This window comes from Bufo bufo, chromosome 5 (genome assembly GCF_905171765.1).
Source record: "Bufo bufo chromosome 5, aBufBuf1.1, whole genome shotgun sequence".
Lineage (NCBI taxonomy): Eukaryota > Metazoa > Chordata > Amphibia > Anura > Bufonidae > Bufo > Bufo bufo.
The window spans coordinates 77,827,152-77,852,097 of NC_053393.1; the positions used below are offsets into that span (position 1 = coordinate 77,827,152).

The 24,946-nt window shown below is 44.6% G+C and overlaps 1 protein-coding gene across 1 annotated transcript in view; it reads left to right on the forward strand.

Annotated features, from left to right (window-relative positions):
* The first annotated feature begins 7,605 nt into the window (after nucleotides 1-7,605).
* Nucleotides 7,606-24,946, forward strand: part of RGS22 (regulator of G protein signaling 22) — a 161,247-nt gene continuing 143,906 nt past the window's right edge. The window contains exons 1-4 of the mRNA XM_040432191.1: nucleotides 7,606-7,719; nucleotides 12,035-12,063; nucleotides 18,860-18,922; nucleotides 23,977-24,186. Of these exons, the coding sequence (XP_040288125.1) occupies nucleotides 7,695-7,719; nucleotides 12,035-12,063; nucleotides 18,860-18,922; nucleotides 23,977-24,186 (327 nt within the window). The 5' untranslated portion in view covers nucleotides 7,606-7,694. The remainder of the gene's footprint in view (nucleotides 7,720-12,034; nucleotides 12,064-18,859; nucleotides 18,923-23,976; nucleotides 24,187-24,946) is intronic.

Genomic DNA, 24,946 nt, shown 5'->3' on the forward strand with positions numbered 1-24,946 from the left:
GTATTAATCATGCAAGATACATGGAGGGCAATCAACAACACACTCCGAATCAGGTTGTACCTTCTCCTCAGAAATAGTGTACACTGTTCTTTAGAACTCCTGTCTGGTTTCTATCCCAAGGCCCGGATGCCTAAATGCTGGCTTAAATCCCTGGTTCAAATAATCTTCCTCCAGTATTGGCACTTGCTTTGCTTTATAGATCCTCTGCTCATCAGGGTACTTATCTGACTGGTAATATCCTTACTTGGCTTGAGGGTAACTGCAGGTTTCTCCCAGGAGGTCCTGTCCTACTACTGGGGTGACTTCTGAGCTAACTGAGGCTCACTTGGACTACAGGCAGGCTAGGGTTCTTCACTAGCCTCCTGGTCATAACTAGCAGCCAGGGCTATCAAGCTGCATGTCAGGAGGAGGCCCTCAGCATATCTCTGGCTGGTGCCTTCTCACTTCTGTCTCCACAGACTCCTGACTCAGAACTCCCTCCTCCCTGTCTGGGCCTGAACATTTATACTAGGGGCTCCCTATCTCCCTCTAGCGTCTAGGATGTCTAATTACACCCAACTAGGCCTGCTAAGCATTAACACAGGGGAAACATTGCATATAAAAACACATAGAAAATACATTAAATGCATAGTTAAATATAAGATCACTGTCCCTTGTGAGTAGAAGTAACACGCTAACCAATTGACCCTTGTGTAGTGCCCACGCCTACCTAGTGGGACACTACATACCCCCACGCTATGACGTTGCCCGTCCTCGGCGCAACATGAAGGGGCCCTGCCCAGCTGGATACTGCACCTAAAAAAAGAGAAAATAATGCAAAGCAGGAAAAATACATCTACATTTGCAAAATACATTACATGTATACATCAGGCAGTTACACTGGCTTAGGAGCAAGTACGGTGAAAAGGGGCGTCGTTCTCTTCTCTCAGGATAATGTAAGGGAACAGGGGCGCTGACCTGGTGCAGCGTATCAGTGATACCAGGATAGTCCATTATAATATTTTTAAGTGCAAATTGTCCATAATAGAACAGTAGAAAAATGTAAAACAATTAAAAGTTCTTGGAGGCTCAAAGAACAAACATGAGTCCGTACCCAGGTTCCTTTCTTACTTAGAGCAAGTGTTACAAACAGCCAGCAGTGGTGAAAGTATAAGATCACAGAGGCTCGCATACAGTGGAGTCCATCTCCGGGCACATTTCTTTTAAAATAGCAAGATCTCAGAGGCTCATGTACTTTTGAGTCTTTGACTGGGCGCATTTCCTTGAAATTTAAGTTGCACAATAAAATGACAGCACATAAAAAATAGTCCACATTATTCCATTGGCACACATATATAAAAATAAGTGCTGCAATACCCTTAATCAACCCGAAAAGGGGGTTAAAAAAAAGGGTTAAAGGTGCAACATAAAAATAGGCACAACTTGGTGAAATATTGTAGAAGCAGGCAGGAGGTGCTGTAAACAAGATGGCTTTGCAGCAATTGGTATTTCAGTGGGCGACCATACCACTGAGCCGTGGGTAACTGGCAGCAGCAACAAAGGACCAAAACAAAGGACTCCTGTCCTGGAAGGGTTGAATTCTCAGCAACGAGGTAATCCCTTGGCAAAAGAAATCAAATCAATGGCCTAGCAGGCCAATTCACAGGGGCATGTCATATCCACTTTGCATCTCAGTGGTGCTCCCTGGCTCCATTTGTAGATTAGGCCTGTAGTGGGAGTCAACAGGCGGATGTGCCCACAACACAGTATTGGGGGGCAGCTGCAGCATAAAGGGACCCCTAATAGGTATTGGCCCCATAGGCCTAGGGGTGATCATGGTTGCTGATCTCACAGGTGCAGGCATAACAATTGTGGGCTGCTGCACTGGCCTGGGTACCGCCGCCGCAAGCTGTCCGGTGGGCTCTGGGATAACTGGCTCTGCGCAGCAAGTCACAGTGTGAGAGGGCCTCCTTGGGGGCCTCAACGCAGCCGCAGTAGCAGTAGGTGGCCGGCGGGTAGGGACAGGTACCCTTACCTCTGACACCGCGATGTCCGAGTACTGAAGGCGGACCTCTTCCTTCCTAGGTGGCGTCCGGATTCTGGCAGTGGCAATTCGGCGTAACTCCCGCAGCTTCTCCTCCAGACGGACGATCTGGTCATCTAGGCTCTCAGCTTCGGGATCGCTGTCCTCCGATGTTGCCTCCGGCACTTGTACCATAGAGGGCGCATCCTGCGCAGCCGCTGCAGGCTCAGGTGACGCGTCCGGTCTTTTACCCTTTCGGATATTGTCCAGGGTCACGTGGAATCGTTCCAGGTTCTCTAATTCTTTGATGGTTTTCTCCCGGCGAGGCAGCTCAGGGGACGGATATGGGCTCACCCACTTCTCCACTATCGTTGGCTGCCAGAATACGTTCGGGCCAATGAAAGAGCCCCGCTCTTGGAATGCATGATGGGCAGGTTCTGGAGAGCACGCTGGTTCACGCTCGCAGCCAGTGTAGTCCTCATCTGCTTCCCAGTCCTCCGGTTCTTTCCTGGGACGGGTCACGGCAGTAGCATATGGGCCTTGCAGGCCCTCGGCAGGGGTGAACTCCACTTCCTCTCCCTCACGGAGGTTATGCATGTACTCCGAGAGGTAACTCCGCTTGACGGACCTCCTATTCACATACAAGTCTCTGCCGGTGGTATAGTCCTGTATAAAACCGTAGCCACGGTTCTTGTCAAAGGCCACAACCAACCCCTTTCTCCTTTCCAGGCGGGGTTGGGTGTCAGTGTGGCACTCATGAACGGTCTTTGCCAGTTCCTCATAGTATATCTATGTCTTTGTCGTTTTCTTTATGGCGGCCTCCCGTATCTCTGCCATCAATGCTGACCACTTGAATGAGGGCTGGAAAAAGTCTCTCCAGGAGCCGTAATAGGTCTCCGGTTGCGTCCTCGGTGGCGGGCAGGTGGGTCTCTCCGGTCCCGGAGAGTAGGCCGGTGGAGCATCCTCTCGCTCTACACCAATAACATCCATCTTTAACAGATCAGGCGCGGACATCCCAGCAGAGCAGTCTTCACTCTTCAACATGCTCGATCCTTCTCTGGAGAGCGACAGGGTGGCGCCAATAAGTTCAGACAGATCCTCCCATTGCTTGGGGAGGCCGCCCCCCAGGTACTCCAGTATGGGGGAGGCGGAGTCCATTTCTGCAGACATGCAAATGTCCAGACAGGGCAGTGGCGCCGACATATAGCCTTTCCCGCTCTTTTCAGCAAAAGGCGCCAACTTTTACCGCCAATTTAGTATGAAGATGACGCAGCAGTAAATCCAAGCAAGCTAAGCGGCCATCTTGAGCAAAACACTGTCTATTCACTGACAGCAAGCGGTGGCTTTACAACAGTAAAACAGTCCAGAAAAGCACAATTTCACACCGCAAATTCTTACAGTCCTTTGGCCCAGCAATTTTCCAATAAAGCATTCAGGGCTTGGTCACTTTAAGGCAATAGTAGCACACAGTTCTTGTATCCGCAATGGCGCAGGAATGTTAGTTATCCTGTTTGTGACGCCAATTTATGCAGCACGCCAGACCTGCAGGGTATTGTGAAGGGAGGTCACGGTTATGGGCAATCGAGGGTTACTCACTATTTGGAGGAGAACCCTGGGCAGGCATGCGGCAGTGAATGAGAGGTAGACACAAGTTCCTCTGGGGCACACTCGGTATGTAGAGACCTGGCCTGATGTTGTGTGAGGTGCCCTGGATGTTGCAGGTGTTTAGTGTGCCTGAAGCAAGGTCCCTTTTGAGATTCGTGACGCCAGTGCCTGTAACGGTGGCACACCGGTTTCAGCAGCAATAAGTGAGGTACACAGGTGGTATAGTGAACCAAATGTTGCTTTACTCAAAACAGTCCAACTTTATACATCAAGATGGTAATGCAGTCTCTTATATCGAATGCTTCACAAGCAGGCTTATTTCACAAGATGGCAGGTATTAATCATGCAAGATACATGGAGGGCAATCAACAACACACTCAGAATCAGGTTGTACCTTCTCCTCAGAAATAGTGTACACTGTTCTTTAGAACTCCTGTCTGGTTTCTATCCCAAGGCCCGGATGCCTAAATGCTGGCTTAAATCCCTGGTTCAAATAATCTTCCTCCAGTATTGGCACTTGCTTTGCTTTATAGATCCTCTGCCCATCAGGGTATTTATCTGACTGGTAATATCCTTACTTGGCTTGAGGGTAACTGCAGGTTTCTCCCAGGAGGTCCTGTCCTACTACTGGGGTGACTTCTGAGCTAAATGAGGCTCACTTGGACTACAGGCAGGCTAGGGTTCTTCACTAGCCTCCTGGTCATAACTAGCAGCCAGGGCTATCAAGCTGCATGTCAGGAGGAGGCCCTCAGCATATCTCTGGCTGGTGCCTTCTCACTTCTGTCTCCACAGACTCCTGACTCAGAACTCCCTCCTCCCTGTCTGGGCCTGAACATTTATACTAGGGGCTCCCTATCTCCCTCTAGCGTCTAGGATGTCTAATTACACCCAACTAGGCCTGCTAAGCATTAACACAGGGGAAACATTGCATATAAAAACACATAGAAAATACATTAAATGCATAGTTAAATATAAGATCACTGTCCCTTGTGAGTAGAAGTAACACGCTAACCAATTGACCCTTGTGTAGTGCCCACGCCTACCTAGTGGGACACTACAATTTGAATCGATTTACTCATCCCTGTTACCAAATCCTTTGTTGTCATCTGGTTGTCTAAAGTACTTAAAGGGGTTGTGCAAGAATGGGGGGTGATGATGATGATCCCATGATGCAGTGGTAGACGGTCACTGCTGCGGCCACTGATTGGCTGCAGGTGCGTCAAACCGGATGTTTCCAACAAGAGAGTGCAGCAGAGCATAGCAGGCCGGGAGGAGAAGGAGCGCGGAGCCACCGCCGGGAAACAGGTAAATAAGCTTTCCTTTATAAAGAAAGGTCATCAATATTACTAGTTGCACGGCCCCTTTAAAGAAACCATCTGGTTCAAGAGCAAAAATTCACATTAGGCTAGGTCTACACGACGACATTTGACGCACGACATTTTGTCGCACAAATGTCATGCGACAATTTTTATAATGATAGTCTATGGTGTCGCACTGCGACATGCTGCGACGCGACAGTCGACATTCGAGATGTATTTTTCTGTGACTGTCGCAGTCGCCGCATGTTGCAGTGCGACACCATTATAAAAATTAATGTCACGAGACATTAATGTCACGAGACACATGTTGCAGTGTAGTTGTGCCCTATGTGTCGCGCAGACCTAGCCTTACTGAGCAATGGGCAGAAGACTTTTCATCACTTGAGCCTGCAGACCCACCAGTTCTTCCTCTTCCGCCAACAGAGATGGTTGCTTCTCTGACTACCCGTGCACTGGTACAGCAATAGACTTCCAGCTTTTCCCAAAATTGCTTTCAGACTGACCAGAGATGCTCCTGTGAGCAGTGCTTTCCCATCTGAGGGCAGCACAAGCATTTTCCAACTACTTATGCATACTGTGCCTCGAATAGTCTGAGAAGCAGCACGGCCGTCTCGGGTGGTTGAATAGGAGCCTGGGAATTGGCATTTCTGCAGGCTCCAATGTTGAAAAGGGGGGCACCGGGTAAGTTTAACTGGATGTAACCCAATTCATGTGAAATTTTTATCTTGAACTGGTATGGCAAAGCTCAACGTTGGCGCACCACGCTGTACATTTATGGCATGATTTCAAACTGTCACTGTTAACAGTGACAGTCTAGTAATGGCTGCTGTCACTAACTGCCGGGTAATCAATCACAGCTTTCCCGTACTGGTGGTGATCGCTGTTATTGGTCACTGAAATGGTAAAAAAAAAACAATGTAGCAGAAAAAAGGCCGGTTTTCTTCTTTGCCCGCGCTGTAACTGCCTGATTTCTGTGTGAGGCTATCGGAGCAGGAGCTCAGAAGAAGTGCTGTGCCATTGCGGTGAAAATAAAAGTTACTCCCGACCTCCCCCACTGTCAGACGATCCCCCTGTGTAAAAGTGTCATTTGTGCCATACGAGGCAGTTGGCACTTACTATGGTCCTCACAGACGTCTGGTGGGCAGAGCTACATTTGTAGCCAGATTTATCACTGTAACTTTTTGCAAAAAGTCACAAGTTTACTGCAGTCCCCTAGTGGGGTACAATCTGACAGAACTGTTGTACCATGATTATACTTCAGACAAAGAAATCCCTATGTAATTCATGTGACACATTTAACAAATTGGCGTGCAACGTTTTGTTAATTTGTTGGGGAAAAAAAAAGGCTTCAAACCAAGCAGAAAAAGAAAAAAAAAAACTGTGAAAAAAGTCTCATCTTGATACATTACAGTCAGTCTCTTTCACACAAGTTTTCCATCCAGATGTGATGTGTTTTGTGAACACGGACTGAATACTGGCCCATTCATTTCAATGGGTCTGTGCACGTTTTTCATGCATTATCGTTGCGTTCAGGAAAAATCACACCATGTTCTATATTGTGCGTTTTTCACACAGACCTGGCGGGTCTGCAATACATGGGCACCGGCCCGTGTGCACTCCGCATCACGGATGCGGACCCATTCACTTGAACGGATGCACAACGTTCGTGTGCAAGAGGCCTAAGGCTACATTCACACGAACGTATTTTGTTTCCATATCTGCTCCATTTTTTTTGCGGATTCATTTAAACGGGTCCGCAAAAAATGCGGACAGCACAATGTGTGCTATCCGCATCCGCATGTCCGTTCCGTAGCCCAGCAAAAAATATAGAGCATGTCTTATTCTTGTCTGTTTTACGGAACGCAAAATACATACGGTCGTGCACACGAACGTATTTATTTTGCGGTCTGCAAAAAACGGATCCGCAAAAAATACAGATGACGTCTATGTGCATTCCGTATTTTGTGGAACGGAACAGCTGGCCCCTAACAGAACAGTCCTATCCTTGTCCATAATGCGGACAATAATAGGACATGTTCTATTTTTTTGCGGAACGGAAATACGGACATACGGAAACGAAATGTACACAGAGTAACTTCTGTTTTTTTTTTAGTTAACACTTCAGTTATGACGTCCGTATGGCATCCGTTTTTTTGCGGATCCATTGTAACAATGCCTATCCTTGTCCACAAAACGGACAGGAATAGGAAAAAAAATTTGCGGGGCTACAGAACGGACATACGCATGCGGTCAGCATTCATTGAAATGAATGGGTCTGCATCCTATCCACACAAAAAAACGGAATGGACACGGAAACAAAGTACGTTTGTGTGAATGTAGCCTTTTAGTTTTGTGGATTATAAATACAGTGCGGTAATACAATGAAATCAATCAATGCCAGTCCACCGATTGCAGCAGCAGAGACGCGCGTCAGTGACAGGGTGCTGGCGTGCTGCCTTCTCTTGCCCCTGATAAGAACCTCAATTCCAGACCCAGGAAACATTGTCCACGAAGGCAAGAACAAAGCCTTTAACCTGCCCGGGCTAAGCTGTGTTCTCAGCCAGGCGATGGGATGAGAGGAGGTCTTACCATTCATTACAATTGTGAACTCCATAGCAACCTTTAGTCACACACACACCCAGGACGAACGCCAGCAGCACTCCAGGACCTGGTGGTTGTGTTCCCTGGTGCACCCTCCTGTCAGGACCCTGGCTATGCAGACAGACCCGTCAATCAACTCTCCTGAGGACTGAGCTCTGCCACCCACCATGGGGCACAAGAGGCTGGCGACGGGTAGGGAAGGATGCACTGTACTCATCATCAGCTAGTATTATGGGCTGGGTGACAATGATTTCCTCTATAACCTCCTGTCTTCTTCTTGGACTGGATTAGACTGTACAGAGAAATTTGCAAGTAGTGACCCATGGGTGCGGTGATATCATTATTAGGGGACACATATCGTGCCATTCCTTCCCATACATTTATAGTTGAGTGAAAGTCATCGTGCAGATTTAATTACTAAACATGTCTGTTTTAGTAAAAGTTCTGGAGCAATTATTCTTATGATTCTATGTTGTGCCATCCCCCAATTATTCCTGCTAGAAGTTTATGAATAAATGTAGAACTGTGTTGGGGGGGGATCCCTGCCGTCTGATCCTATATAGTCGATGCGGCCGGTGTCAGATGGACGCTGATACATAAAATTCTAGCAGGAATAATAGAGGAAAAGCACTACATAGAGATGTATATGAAAATATGTTCCAGAATTGTTATTGCATGTCAGGAGAGGTGACAGATCCTCTGTAAACCTAAAATCCTAAAGATCCTGCTTTTTGTCCAAAGCACCGTCCAAGCTTCCACGCTTTCCTCTGAACAGATCCAATGTTTTTTGCCACAAAGAATACAGCTTTTTGGGTAAGGGATCAAGTGGCTTTCTTTGTGTTCTGGATCTACAAGCTCTGCCCACAATACCTGGACCTGTTTCACACCAGCATGAGAATCATAGATATCTTTGCCTGGTTGACCATGTTTGAGTTAAAGGGGTTGTCCTAGTACAGCAAGTGGCCTTTATCATGTAGAGAAAGTTAATACAAGGCACTTACTAATGTATTGTGATTGTCCATATTGCCTCCTTTGCTGGATGGATTCATTTTTCCATCACATTATACACTGCTCGTATTCAGGGGTTATGACCACCCTTCAATCCATCAATGGTGGTCGTGCTTGCACACTATAGGAAAAAGCGCTGGCCTCACTGGTGAGAGTGCACATAGGCTGGTGCTTTTTCCTATAATGTGCAAGCACGACCACTGCTGTTGGATTGCAGGGTGGTCGTAACCATGGAAATGAGCAGTGTAGAATGTGACGGATAAATGAATCAAGCCTGCAAAGGAGGCAATATGGAGAATCAGAATACATTAATAAGTGCCTTGTATTTACTTTCTCTACATGATAAATGCCATTTACTGAAGTGAGACACCCCCTTAAATGGAAAGAGGTTGCTTATTGTTCATTGTAATTGGTACTGAGAAGAGTAGATGGCTGCGCTGTTCAGTAGTGCAAAAATGTCTACCTTAGACCTCTTTCACACGAACGTGTGCGCCCCGTGGCCGTATTGCATATCCGCAATACACGGGCACCGTGACGTGTGCATTCCGCATCACGGATGCGGACCCATTCACTTCAATGTGTCCGTAAATCTGGAGATGCAGAATGGTACGGAACGGAAGCACTACGGAGTTCTTCCGTGGGGTTTCGTCCCGTACTTCCGTTCCGCAAAAAGATAGAACATGTCTTATCTTTTTGCGGAAAGGCCGGATCGCGGACCCATTAAAGTGAATGAGTCCGCCATCCGCTGCGGCTGCCCCGCGGTGGGTGTTCTTGCATTGCAGACTGAAACACGGCCACGGGGCGCACACTTTCGTGTGCAAGAGGCCTTAAAGTGAATGGGTCCGCGATCCGCTGCCCCACGATGGGTGTTCGTGCATTGCAAAGGAAGAGGCTTACATCCTAGGTAGTCAACCTGTGCCATGCATCTTGTCTCATGGGATAATAGGGACGCTGCTAAGATCAGGTGCACAGGTTTTGTCCACCACCAAAAAATGATTGAAGATAACTATAACTATAAACCAACTTTTTGACAACATGATAGGCTTGGATACAGCGGCTCGGTAGCACACTGTCCCTGGATATAAATTTTTTATGTAAATCATTGCATTGCACCTGGAAGCAAATCCTACATGCAGCAGCACCCAGTTTATGCGCTAAGTCATGTGCAAGCGTTGTCTATGTGCATTATTCTGTACTGCATTACTGTACATAGAAGTGTAAGAATCTTTGGGGGCCATTTACAAAGACCAGCGTTTTTCACCGGTCTTTGATTCCCCTCTGTGCTGCCGAAGGATGCGTCTAATTTATGATGAGGCATTACTGGAGCAGTTTTTCACCAACATTTACGCCTGTTTCCAAGTATAAATGTTAGTAAATTTGCCAGGCTGTTGTCACGACTCTGACCCGGCGTCCATCACGCCCCTGCCGCTCCCAAGTGACTTAAAAACACCAGTGTAACAAAATATTACACAGGAATTTAAAAAGTCGCAAAAAGGGGTCTCGTGACTTTTTACGGCAAAAAAAAACCCCAGAGTAAACATGTTAGTAAATGACCCCCTTTGTGCACAATTTGATTAAAAAATTGTGTGGGTCCACCTGCCTATGACAATACAAATTTGTCTCTAATTGGACAGATGGGTAGAGGTGCATGGCCCAAATGGGCATACTGTTTTATGCGCTCAGACATATGCAATTCAGAATACTGCATAGGTTCAACCTTAGCACATAAACCAGTGTGCGGCATATTTTTTGCTTCCAGTAGATACAAACATTTGTCTTCATTCCCGCCAGCATTTGCCTCACAGAGCCTTTATCCAGCATAATGACCTACAAAAAATTAATGATGAACCCATCTCTATGATCCCTAGGACAATACGTACAGCATGGCATAGTTACTTTTTAAAGGGGTTATCCTTTACAGGTGATGACCTATCCTCAGGATAGGTTTTTGCTACCTGATCCATGGAGGTCTGACACCCCGCACACCCACCAATCTACTGTTCTTCAGTAGCTCCAGTGCCAGAATTACGCTGGTAACTGCAGCGCGGCTCCCATTGATTTGTAAAGGTTTGAAATACCCCTTTTAGGGTCCATTCACACGTTCGTAGAATGGGTCCGCATGCGTTCCGCAAATTGCAGAACGGGTGCGGACCCATTCATTCTCTATGGGGCAGGAATGGATGCGGACAGCACACAGTGTGCTGTCTGCATCCGCATTTCCGGAGCGCACCTCCAATCTTCCGGTCCGCGGCTCCAGAAAAAAAATAGAACATGTCCTATTCTTGTCCGCAATTGCGGACAAGAATAGGCAGCTCTATGGGGGCGCCGGCCGGGTGTATTGCGGATCCGCAGAGATTGGAGAAGTGCATCAAGGGTTTGGTTGGATACAGTAACAGGAAGTTCTACATACAGGGTGTAAAAAAAAACACCTACATTGTGAAATCGGGTCAGGAGAGTCCAAATTGAAAAAGAAAAAAAAGAAAAAGCATGGGGAAGATGTACATGAGGTAATCTACTATATGAGCATATCTGTTAAAGGGGTTGTTTTGCTTCAGCAAATGGCATTTGTCATGTAGACAAAGTTAATACAAGGCACTTACTAATGTATGGTGATTGTCCATATTGCTTCCTTTGCAGACTTGACTAATTTTTCCATCACATTATACACTGCTCGTATCCATGGTTATGACCATCCTGCATTCCCGCAGCGGTTGCCGTGCTTACACGCTATAGAGAAAAGTGCTGGACTACGCGCACCCCCACGGTACCAGCCACCAGAATGGTTGGCGCTTTCTCCTATACTGTGCAAGCACGACCTCCACTGCTGGACTACAGGGTGGTCATAACCACGGAAACGGGCAGTGTATAATGTGATGGAAAAATTTATCTAGCCAGCAAAGGAGGCAATATGGACAATCACAACACATTAGTCAGTGCCTTGTATTAACTTTCTCTACATGATAAATGCCATTTCATGGAGTGAGACAACCCCTTTAAATACTATAGTAACCCTGCAAAACCTCTTTAATCAGGAGGTGTGTTCATGCAACAGCCAGGGTAAAATTGCAGGAATGCTTTTTTGTTTTAAATTTTTTTTTTACAACCCCAATTCCCCCCAAAAAAGTTGGGACACTGTGTAAAATGTAAATAAATGTAGATAAAAACAGAATGCAATGATATACAAATCCTATATTTTATTCACAGTAGAACTTTAGATCATAGCAAAAATGGGCAGAGATTTGTTAATCTGTGAAAAACTGTGTCTAAAAATTGTGGAACAATTTCAGAAAAATGTTCCTCAAAGGAAAATTGTAAAGACTTTGAATATCCCACCATCTACAGTACATAATACCATCAAAAGATTCAGAGAATATGAAGAAATCCATGTGCGCAAGGGACTAGGCTGAAGATCCCAACTTTTTTGGAATTGGGGTTAGAAAACTAAAATAAATGGATAAATACTACAAACCTAATCAAATGTATCTTTTTCAATTCCCAGGACCACCCATGATAACAGAAGATGTTTTTGTAAGTATCATCAAAACTGGTGATCACAGGTTTTCACATGTAGCATTAACCAGACTTAGATTCTATCTGGTTCTCTAAGGGTTTGTTCACATCTTGAAAGAAAAAACGTCTCCAGCACGTAGTGAGTATAAAAGATTGCTTCGTCTTTATTCCATAGCACTCGCAACAAACATAACCTCCCGATGCCTCCCGTCAGATCGACATGTTTCGAACCATGAGGCTCTCACTCATGATCTCATATTTGTTCACATCTGTGTTTAGTAAGTTAAAATACCAAGCTGTACCTGATTCATCACTCAACCTATGGACCCCATTGACCACAGTGGGGTCCATCATGTTGATGCTACATGCAGCCCAATTTTTCAAATAAGATGCAACCTGCAATGGAGATGCTGAGCTTTTGACGCAGATTTGAATTTAACATCACTTGTAAAAACCTTGCAAGCCTCCTCCCCACTTTAGGGATCCAGTCCTTACAGAACTATATGGTTATTAGGAGCCTTAAAGGGGTCATCTCACAAAAATATTCTACAGTTATTCGATAAAATGTATCTGTGTAGTGGTATTTGGTGTTTGTTCTGTTCCATATTTCTCTGTCCACCTCACTGAGGTGGTCTCCCATGCTCAGTTCCATCCTTGAACTGCCACCAGCCCTATCTACTTTTAAGAGCTGTGACAGTGAGAGAGCTGCAGCAGAAAGGATACGCCCCCTGTGCTGTGATCGGAAGAGAGCTGTAGCAGAAAGGACATGCCCTCCCCTCCTGAGAAAGGACACATCTTTTGACCTGTGATAGGGAGAGAGCTGCAGCAGAAAGGAGGCGCCCTTGAGTTGCCAACTTGAAATAGATCTAGCAGAGCAATTGGAGCAATGAATGAGGAGATCTATGGACCCATGTGAGGTACAGGGCTGGTTCTTGTTTTGTTAGAAAGAGCTTGCCATGTACTATACAATGTCTAATTATAATCTTCTATCCTCTGGATAGGTCATCATTATCTGATCAGTAGGGGTCCGACATCCTGGACCCACACCAATAAGCTGTTTGAGAAGGCATCGGTGTTCGCAGTAGCGCCGCTGCCTTCTTTCAGCTCTCCAAGCACAGCACCGTATATTAAATAGCGGCTGTGCTTGGTATCAGAGATCACCCCATTCACTTCATTGGGGCTGAGCTGCGCCTAGGCAATGTGACCAATGAATGTGATGTCCCATGGCCTAAGCAAAGCTGCAAGAAGGCCATGGTGCTACTGCAAGCTCTGGTGTCTTCTCAAACAGCTAATCAGAGGGGGTCCCGGGTGTCAGACCCACACAGATCATATACTGATGGCCTATAGGTTATCAGTTAAAAATGCTGGAAATACCCATGCTGTGTAGTAGAATTGTATATTACATCTTCAGGACTAAGGGTACTTTCACACTAGCGTTTTTCTTTTCCGGCATAGAGTTCCGTCCTAGGGGCTCAATACCGGAAAATAACTGATCAGTTTTATCCCCATGCATTCTGAATGGAGAGCAACTGAAGACTTGCCTAAATACCGGCATCCGTCATTTTTTTCATAAGGAATGTATTAGTATTTAAAATACCGGAATGCCGGATCCATCCTTCCAGTCTGCGGATGACACTGATTGACTGATTAGGCATTTTTCAGACTGATCAGGGTCCTGATCAGTCTTAGGGTACTTTCACACTAGCGTTGTTTGAGTCCGGCGGGCCATCCCATCGCCGGAACTGCCCGCCGGATCCGGAAAAACGTGTGAAAAAGGATTACATTTGATTCCTGATCAGGATTCTGATCACAATAAAAAAATGCATTGGAAAAAACGGATCCGCCATTTATGGACTTTAACTTTTTTTTCACATTTTTCGGGTTTAACATGCAAAAGCCGGATCCGGTTTGACGGAACACACGGCATTAATGCAAGACAATGGGAAAAATGCTGGATCCGGCGTTCAGTCAAAGTGTTCCAGATTTTTGGCCGGAGGTAAAAATACAACATGCTACGGTTTTATGAAAAGCCTGATCAGTAAAAAAGACTGAACTGAAGACATCCTGATGCATCCTGAACGAATTTCTCTCCATTCAGAATGCATTAGGATAAAACTGATCTGTTCTTTTCCGGATTTCAGCCCCTAGGACGGAACTAGAAGAAAAACGCTATTGTGAAAGTACCCTAACAAATGCCATCAGTTGGCATACATTTTGCCCGATCTGGCAGGCAGTTCTGGCGACAGAACTGCTTGCTGGATCACTCTGCCGCAAGTGTGAAAGTACCCTTACACAAAAAACAATGTCCCTTTTCAGCAAGTAATCTACTTGATTGGCGTTCTGAACTTTAGGGGCTTTGTTGTAGTCAATGGGTTCCAATAATTTTGTTTTACTCTTTGTTGTTATTTGTATTTTATAAACCCAATATCTGTTTTTGTTTAAATCCTGAACACCCCCCCCCCCCCCCCCCCCCAAAAAAAAAATAATAATACCTAGGCAGTGTTACTGATATTAGACTATACTGCCTCATAAAACTCTATGGCAGTCGTTTATCAAAAAACAATGTTTAGCCGCGCTGCTTGAGGATGCGCTTTATTTATGACCAGGCTCCTCATAAATTAGGCACATCCTCTGTCAGCCTGTGCAGCCCCTAGGTCAGGGGTGCACAACCTGCGGCCCGGGGGCCACATGCGGCCCATGATACCATTCTGTGCGGCCCCCAACCATCTGGTAACAGACATGTATGCCTATGTCTTGTAGCTGCTCATATGTATTTTTTATGTATTTCTTCCATTAGATGGGAGTCCTGGAAGTGTAACTAGACATTAATGGTATATAATGTGTGTTCAATATGCCATAAGTACAATATTTCAGTTGTTAATACACCTTTAAATTTTTATTTCGGCCCTCGTCATTGGTTTAGCCTGGCAATGTGGCCCCCAACCAGGAAACGTTGTGCACCCCTGCCCTCGGTGGAGTAGATTTCAATAATTTACACCAGGAAACTGGCATGAATGTTAGTAAATTTGCTGGGACTGATGGCTCTACCTCTGCCACACCCCCACAGTGCCCCTGCCACTCCCCACTGGCGAGGATGGCATAAAAACACAGCATGTGCCTAAATTTAGGCGTATGGGCATTCAAAAAGTTGCAAAACTGGGCGGTGTGACTTTCCTATGCCAGCTTTATTTATTATTTATTGTATGCTTATATAGCACTACTATAATCCGCAGCGCTTTACAGACATTATCATCACTTGCTGTTCCCAATGGGGCTCACAATCTAAGTTCCCTATCAGTATGTCTTTGGTGTGTGGGAGGAAACCGGAGAATACTGACACAGACACAGGAAGAAGATACAAACTCCATGCAGATGGTGTCCTTGGTCGGATTCGAACCCCAGCGCTTCGAGGCACCAGTGCTAACCACTGAGCCACCGTGCTGCCCCTTTCTGGTGTAGGGGGCCACAGTAAATGACTCCATATGTCTCATACTGTTGCTGAATACTTAGGGATTATATAATTGCCTTACTTATCTCATGATTGCTGATTCGCAGAAGCCTGCCATAGTATCCTAGATAAATCCGCACTGTATAATGACTGCTCTATTTTCCTTTGACCTAAGTATAATCCCTGGAGTCTCCTGTAATTAGCGCAATTAACATATTAAGTTCTGATCTAGTTAGCACAGAGTCACCTACGGGGTTAACATGAGCTCCTCGATCTCCCTAGATACAGCTTCTGAGAGCCTAGCATTCGTGCAGAACAACAATATAAGGCTGGGCGCAGGTATATCAGTTGTGTCCAGCACTTTGTGTTTTTGCAGAGCCGGACACAACTGATATATGTGTATGTGTACTTTAGTGCACCGATCCAGCATCCATAGACTGATAGAGCCAGACAGAAAAGCCCAGCATGCAGAATTTCTCTGTCTGGTGCTACTTGACATCCAGCATCACAACTGCATCACTGGATGATTATGAACGATCCCATAGAATACTAGGGGATCAGTTCTAGCGTCAGTTTCCCTCTGGTTCTTCTGCACCACGTTGGAGGGAAACTGGGAGGAATCGCCAGGTTGATGTGAAGGGTCCCTAACAAACACAATGTTGAGGGGAAATGCTCTATAAAACTGCTTAAAGGGGTTTCCAGAACTTTTTAGGTTTCCCCCCAGCCATACTGTTTAGGTGCCGTAGCTCCCGCACTTCTTGTCTCTACATGCAAATTTCCTGCACAGATGGGATCATGTTCGCCAATAACTGGCCTCATCGGTGAATCTGTGATATGTCTCCACTTCCCAGACAGCACATCACTTCTGTATCACTTGCCATTTGGGGACGTCACCGTTGAGGCCATTAATTGGCTGCAGCAGCACACATGACTCTGTCAGTGCAGGAACTTTACATGTGAGGACCAGAAGTCTGGTCAAGACAAACCAGGAGACATGGAGCCAAAACAGAGTGCCGGTAGACAGGTAAGTATAGCTCTCTTCTCAGGTCCAGCTGGGGGACAATTAAAACATCAAAAATCCCACCTAACTTACCTATATAAATGTACTAGCAGAAGTCTGTCTTTTGAGGGTGGCCTGAATTGCCACCATACCTGCCCCCTTAACTGTGACCTCCACAGCACTCCGCTCCCTTAAAGGATAACTGTCATATTTTTTATTTTATTTGCTAGTTTATTAGAGCTAGGCATGTATACCTGAGTTATTCTGTCAATGATTGTCAAAATATCTGTAATTACCTTATAATAACAGCTTTCATTAATGTCCACTGTCCCTTTCCACTGCTCCCTTAATAGACTGTTTCTATGGCTCATCTGTCTCCGGCTATGAAGACAGAGGGGGGGTCCTTCACATGCCTGCATTAGGCTTCAGAGTGAGGAGGCGTGTCTCTCAGTAATCCAATCTGATTGGCTGGCAGGAAGCTGCTGGCTACTGCAAGTTTGTATGTGACCTGAGGGAATGCAGTTTTGGCCTCAGAGAACTGGCACAGGAGCCATCTTGATAAGATCCTGATAATGTAGGATTCAAAACAGCCGTAACTAAGGGGAAAACAGTGGTATGTGAAGAAACTAAAGATTGCTTTATGCATAATGCTGCTGCAGGAGTAACATATGCTAAAATAGATTTTTTTTATGAAAATATGACAGTTATCCTTTAACAGTGTCATCCACAGCGCCCTGCCCCTTTAAAGCTAACCTACAGCAGTGAAAAAAAATGGCTGGGTTGTTATGGAAACCTGGAGTAAAACTGTGTGTATGTGGAGACTAAGGGCCTGCGAGCTTTTATTGGCTTATAAGGGTCATGTGACCAGGCTTCTATTGGCTAATTCATTTTTTGGGAATATCTCAGGAACGGTACGTGCTAGAGAGCTGAGACCCGGTCTAAAACCTTCCCGGACACCTGATGTACTTGTGTGCCAAATTTCGTGATTGCAAATGCAATGGTGCGGATTCCTTTAGCGGATATACATACACACACACACATATACACTCAGCTTTATATATTAGATGTTCAGCTAAGCTTCTATGTTTTTTTAATGGGGAGATGGGAATAAGCTGCCTGATCCTTGTCAGGACTCCCACATATAAGATAGTTGACTGGTTGGCAGATTCATCCAAACTTCATCTAATGTGTATGGGTATCTTTAGGTTTTACACTGTAGGGAGCATGTATTGGGCTGGGGTGGACTGGTCATAGACCAGACAGGGAAATTTCCCGGTGGGCTGATGCCCAGGGGGCTGCCCAAGCCCTTCTCGCGCCCCCTGGCCAGGTACATAACGATCTGGTGCTTTAAGCATTAATTAATGCAGGAGTATCAGGTACTTATGCACCTGGCCAATGGTCGCAGGTGCCCTTCTGAACTCAACTGTATCACCATCCTCAGGACAGTGATACAGTTGAATGCTGTGGTGCGGGCAGCAGTATTTTGTGCTGCACTTTGGTATTTGCTTCTGCTGGGGCAGTATTTTGTGCTGCCCTATGGTATTGCAGGCCCCACCTACTTCTGTTATCTCTGCCTATTTGTGTTGCCCTTCCTTCTGTCAATTTGGACCCACCTACAATATGGGGCCACTTTTTTTTTTTTCAGGGCCAGTCTGCCCATGGAACTAATGAAATCTAATATGAGTGAAACAGGAAACATTTCTTGTTCTCCACGAGACTTCATTGTTTTATTATCTAATTTTTAATGGATTATCCAATTTACAAAAACACTTTTAGGGCACTATGAGTTTATAGACAGGGTGCTCTTGTTTAGGGCCCCTAGCGGCTTGCCAGGGCAGCTGCAAATAGCATCTCTCTCTGAAGAACCTACTAAATCCTTGCATTACCCTGCTGGTCAATTCTTTTCAATGCACATCATATGTTGCTTCATATCCCCTGTGGTGAGGCTGAACACTTGTTCTAAGATGCTTAGTAGACGACAGCTGATCACAGAGCGTGGCAGCAGCATAATGTCCTGTGGCCACTTTTCTTCTGTGGTACTGATCTAACCAAAAGGGACTGTGCAAAGCTGACAACCCTGTTATGATTAATTCGAAAGAGGAATGCCAAGTAATATTGTTATATTAATCATGCCTGTTAATACAGCAAAGCTGATCTTCATTCATCCCAGACATGATGGATTGGGTAGAAGCTCAGGAGGGACATGTGCATGGCGACAACCTACCGATTGCAGCAATGGAGTATTATATTATCCATGCTCTTATTGGTAGTCGTGACTGTTACTGTTTGCTTTGTGCTATAATCGGCTCAGACAACTACTGTGGTTCCTATTTCATCACATGTTGTGTTTTTCTCTATTTGCTTAGGAGGACTTCCTAGTAACAGACGACCTGCTTGTGGACTACTTCAATGAATTCTTAAGTCTACCAGTAAGTATGCATTCCTAAATGACCCATTATTGCTCAATTCCCCCCCATATCTATTCATTTCTTAATACAATAATTTACTCATATAACACGATTATTAGCAGGAATTGTTTAGACCTGTCAGCAGACACAATTCACTTGTAGAGGACTTGTCAGCTCTCCTGACATGTCTGTTTTAGTGAATGCTTCCAATGGTTTACCTCCTGGACGTGCATAACTAAATTGCCAGTTGGTTGTTACCAATCCCTTGATTAACAGGGTGTTGGTTAACAAAAGCCTGACTTACCCGGACTTAATGCAGTCTTACATTTCAAGGTGGAAAAACAGAGGAACTGCTCAATGCAGAGTTCTCTGAAAAAGTCCCATAATTATTTCATTTGGAAGACAAGTATTTGAATACAAATATATCAGCAGGTGTCAGGTCCTCTTTGATGAAAATACAAACCTGAAAATTATTTTCCCCAAAAATGCTGTAGATGCTGCTCAACGTATATATTCTCTATTTTAAAACTTTGATTACTTTAACCCTTTGGATTTTTTTGTTTTTGCGTTTTCGTTTTTCTTTCCTGAATTTCTATAGCCATAACTTTTTTATTTTTCCATTTACATAGCCATATGAAGGCTTGATTTTTGCGGGATAAGTTGTACTTTTGCATGCCACCATTTAATATGGGAAACAATGTAGTGGGAAGTAGGCAAAAAAATTCCAAATGGGTTGAAATTGGAAAAAGTACTCAAGCCACAGTTTTATGAGTTTTGTCCCTACGACGTTCTCTATGTGGAAAAACTGACCCGTGCCCTTTATTCTCTGGGTCAGTATGATTACAACGATAACACATATTTTTTTACTAAAAAAATTATAAAACTTTGACAAAAATGTATGTGTACTGAGCTGTCTGGGGGCTCATTTTTGCAGGACCTTCTGTAGTTTTTTTTAAAAAGTATTTTTATATTCTAATAGTACATGCATTTTCAGATGCAGCGATGCCCATGATGTTTGTATTGTTTATTGTTTATATTCTGTTTATTTTTTATTGCTTATTGTTTATATATTGTTTATTTTTTTATTCTAGGTAAAGGGGAGATAAAAAAAAATTTAATATTTTTTTTTAAATTTTCAAACTTTTTAAGCTTTTTTTTTTATAGCCCCTCTAGGCGGCTACAAAATACAGTACTCAGATTGATGACAACTTATACTGTATTCCCATTTAATGACAGTATATTTTCTTTTTGCAGATATCCTATGTTTGCCTGCTACCTGCTGGCCATCATAGGAACTGCAGTTTGAATATGCTGGGTCTCTTTAGAGAGATTCAGCGTATTAGAATGAATGACTGACATCCCTCCCTGATCAGCACACAGGGATGCCGGTCTTCACCTGGAAGCACGCGCTTCTTCTTTTTTTTTTCTGTTTAGATGCTGTGATCACACTTAGCCACAGCATCTAAAGGCTTAACTGACTGCGATCGGCATTATTGCAGGTCACGGACATTACCCACGAGCCTCTGCTGTTTGAAGCAGCAGAGACCTTCTGGCTATGGCACCTGCTGCATGTCTGAGCTGGTGCCATGCTTAAAGACCCTCCCAGCCTAAGTCTACTTTCACACTCGCGTTTTGGCTTTCCGTTTGCGAGATCCGTTCTCTGAATAGGTCATCAGTATCTGATTGGTGGGGGTCCAACACCCGGGACCCTGACTGATCAGCTGTTTGAGAAGGCATCGGCGCTCGCAGTAGCGCTGCGGTCTTCTCTCTGCTCACCAAGCACAGTGCTGCACATTGTATAGCGGCTATCCTTGGTATCGCAACTCAGCCCCATTCACTTCTATGGGGCTGAGCTGCGCCTAGGTCACATGACCGATGAACGTGATGTTACATGGCCTAGGAAAAGCTGAGAGAAGGCCGCGGTGCTACTGCGATGACTGCTGCCTTCTAGAACAGCTGATTGGCGGGGGTCCTGGGTGTTGGACCTTCATCAATCTGATACTGATGAGCTTTCCAGAGGATACTTCATCAGTGAAAAACTCTCAGAAAACCCTTTTTAAGACAATTCTGTTGATCTATAATTGAGGACCTACCACCATCTAGAAAATATATAATGGAGGTGAAAGCATTTTTAAAATGCACTTTATTTAAAACATGCATAATTATTAACATAACTAGTGAGATGACTTGTACAAGGAAGTCCCTACCATCATGCCACTACAGAATGGTCTCGGCATCTTCTCCACTGCTAAATGTGCATCAACATTGACTCATAGAGTCATTGCTGAAGTCTTGCAAGGTTGCCATGACTATGTTTCCTAGGAACCCACAATCTCCTAGGACTTCTGAGACGCCTCTAATGCTATTTGTTTTAATAAAGTGATTTAAAATTGCTTTTCCTCTAGTGGGGGTAAGGTCCAGGCAAGGGAGATATTCGGTTATAAAGGAAACATTACTTTTATATAGTAAAAATAAATTAGAAGATTGTTTTATTGCTGGTAATATCATACATTTCTCCCCTTTAAGAGCCTAGGCGGTTTGAGTGACTCCATAGTTATGTATGGACGCATGTTAACCTGAATGTAAAACACCACCCGCTGATTAGGCCATGTTCACACATGATGGATTTGCTGTTGCTAGTATAGTTTCTGCAAGTGAATGTGCTTGTTAAAAATCTAGCCTTTACAGCGTTTTTTTTGTGTGGAAAAATGCCATTTTTGTATGGCATCTTTTCAGGCAGTTTTTTGAACCAAAGCTAGAAGCAAAACTAAAAGGAATGGGAAATACTGTATAAAGAAAGGACTTCAACTTCATGCTTCAGGCTTTCTTTTTTTATAAGATCCTGTATAATATATAGACATTGGGCTATTAGGCTGAGTGATTTTCAGGACAATTATTGGGAACAAGCGTTCATAGGATCACTTGTTCCTGATAATTGATCCATATATTAATAATAATCAAGCAGCTGATAAATGAGAAAACGCTTGTTTGTCAGCTGGTTTGATTCTTTCATCAGGATGGATTATGCATGATTATCGGCAATGAGTAATCAGGGATGTGCTGCTGATAATCAACAGAACTGAATGAAGGAGGAATGAGGGAGGTAGCGATCATTCCTCCCCCTTTCACTTTACCTGTGTAATAAGCCCCTTCAAACGAGCTCTTATCAATGCGTTTATCATCAGTCGGTGCTCATCCTGCCTGATTATTAGGGATTCTAATGGGGCCCTAAAGAGGAGCCAAATGATAAAGTGGATGATAAAGTTGGTGCAGACTAAATGCTTTTCACCATTGGTTGGTTTAATTTGTAGTAGAAGTTTGTGCCTGAACTTTGGCACAATTGTGGTGCACACTGGTGCATCTTAAAGGGGTTGTTTAGCCTGATTATATTGATAGCCTAGCCCCAGGATAGGTCATCAATATCTGATCTGCAGGGGTCTGGCAACCCCGATGATCAGCTGTTTAAAGAGGAGTCAGTGCTCTATGCGAGCGCGGCTTCCTCTTCATTACACTGTATGTCATCACCCCTGTAGCGGTGGCATACTGTAACTACCCGTACTCGCTCCATTCAAGTGAATGGAGCGAGTACTTGGCATTACACTGCCGAGACTTCCGAGATGACAGGCAGTGTAATGAAGAGGAAGTAGCGCTCGCATGGAGCACCGCCTCCTCTTTAAACAGCTGACCGGCGGGGGTACCAGTTGTAGGACCCCTGCAGATCAGATATTGATGAGCTATCCTGAGGCTAGGTCATCACTATAAACAAGCTGCACAAAGCCTTTAAAGCATGTCCATTTTCTGCTAGGTCACGCCATCTTTCCACAAAGCTATGTCCGCTAAGCAAGGGGCAGTAAATTGCGCCAAAATTCTGGCACATTTTAAGCCAAATTTTAGGCACCATCACATTAGTAATATATGAGCCACTGCTAGTGCAATGAGCAGGACCGTGGTACGGTTACACGGACACCAATTATGCAGTGGGTCCGGATATGGGTATATAAGTCTATAGTTTTTGTTTGTGACGCCAATTGCAGCGTGCGCAGGGTACAATCTCAGGGCCCTTTAAGGTGTTGCAACTCACGTACCAGGTTAGGAATGCCAGAGTGGTGTAATGTCTCTGTGTAGTAGTAGGTATAGTGTCAACGGTGTCTCCTACCTTGGTACGGCTGGACTCCTGGATCATGGCTCACTTGCAATAAATAAGTGTGTTGCTAGTAGGAGTAATTAAGGGTTTTGGTAGCAATGAATGAGATCCAGACTTGGGATATAATTCAACTTGTCTTTACTGGAGGCAGCATTAATCCATATAAAATACAGCAATAGTCTTGGGTCCCAGCAGGTATTGGCAATGTATGTCAGGGATCAATATCTCTTCCTCTTCTATCATGTGCCTGGAGAATATGACAGGAATCTATATCTTCTGCTCTGTTTATCTTCTGCTGTGTTGGGGACTGACTAGCTGAGGAGGAATTTGGCTTCTCCTGGTCTCTGGACGGTTACTCACAGTTAGCTCACAGGGAATGGCTCTTCCTGGAGTTCTGAAGGTGCTGCTTGCTTGTCACCAGCTGAGGCTGAAGGGCTCAGACTGGGCATGAAGATCTTGGGTCTCAACAGAGACAAGATCCTGGGTTGGGATCCCTAGAACTGGGAGCTCCTACCAGCACAGCCTTCCCCTAGCCGGAGTGGCTTGCACACACTAACTGAAACTTCCTTTCCTCCCCATGAGACAGGACATGGCCCAGCCCACTTCTGCTCATAGAGGGGCAGCTAAACTGGAATGTACTATTCCAGTTTAGAAACACTAAACTGACACTAAGGCCTTGCTAGACATTGCTGCCACCTGCTGGTGTACATGAAAATTACAGCAAATATATATAACAGGCTTTAGAAAATGCACATTTGTGAGGAATGTGATGTTAAATTACACATGATGACAATGCAGATGTTACCAACAAATAGTAGCAGGGAGAAAGAGTTTAGTAACATAACTGGGATGTTACACTAGTGAAACCACTGGTTGACCAAGTATTTGTTAAGGGATTCTAATCTTGTTTATTACATCGCTTTCTTGGCAGGCGTTCACTGAAGCAATCAAGTTCAACAAAATATATGGAGTTTTCGAAGTGATTAGCAACGTTCCCGATCAGCTGGAACAGCAAATTAAAAAGGTGTTACGTGATTACCGATCACCAGACCCCATCTACAATGCACTGAGTGTCACTGCTCTGAGCTCGAAGAAATCCTCTGTTATCGATGTAAAAATTGACAATAATTATAGTGTTATGGTAAGTGACGCGCCCTGTGTTACTTTTATAGTTACATCCTGTTTCATTATTTATAAAAGAAGCAAAACTGAAGCATTTATTACAGTGTGTAGATAGGTTTCAAGTAAATACATTAAGGTGGATTTAGATGCCCAGATAATTGGGAAGATTATCAGGAACGAACGTGCGAACGCTTGTTCCTGACAATCTGCCCATGTAAAGGTGCTGCCGTTCACCCGATGAACAAGCGGAAAACTCACTCATCGGTTAATCCTGACGTTTGTGAGACATTCCAAACCAGCTCTCATCTGACTGAGAGCCAGTAAGCTTCAAAGTTACTTCAGATCTGTTGGATGGCTTGGGTAGACCTGCGCACCTAGATCAATATCATTAGGATGACAAAAAGTTTTCTGATTGTCCTAACATAATATTCAATAACCTTTCTATACAGTTTTGTCATGTAAAAACTCATTTGCATAAACATGCGCATATGGGAAAGACATGCAAATGAGCAGAATCTGACTTGTTTTTCAGATGAAAAATGGAAAATTCGCGATCTACACTACTCATGAACAGCGCCATCTATTGGTTTCATAGTCTTATGACAAGAGTAATAGTCTTGTCATAAGACTATGAAACCAATAGATAGTGCTGTTCATGACTGGCCAGACCACCCGAGCACACTAGCACTTTGGTGCTCGATCAACACTACTGATAATCTATCCTCTGAATAGATCATCAGCATCTGATCGGCGGGGGTCCGACACACGGGACCCCTGCC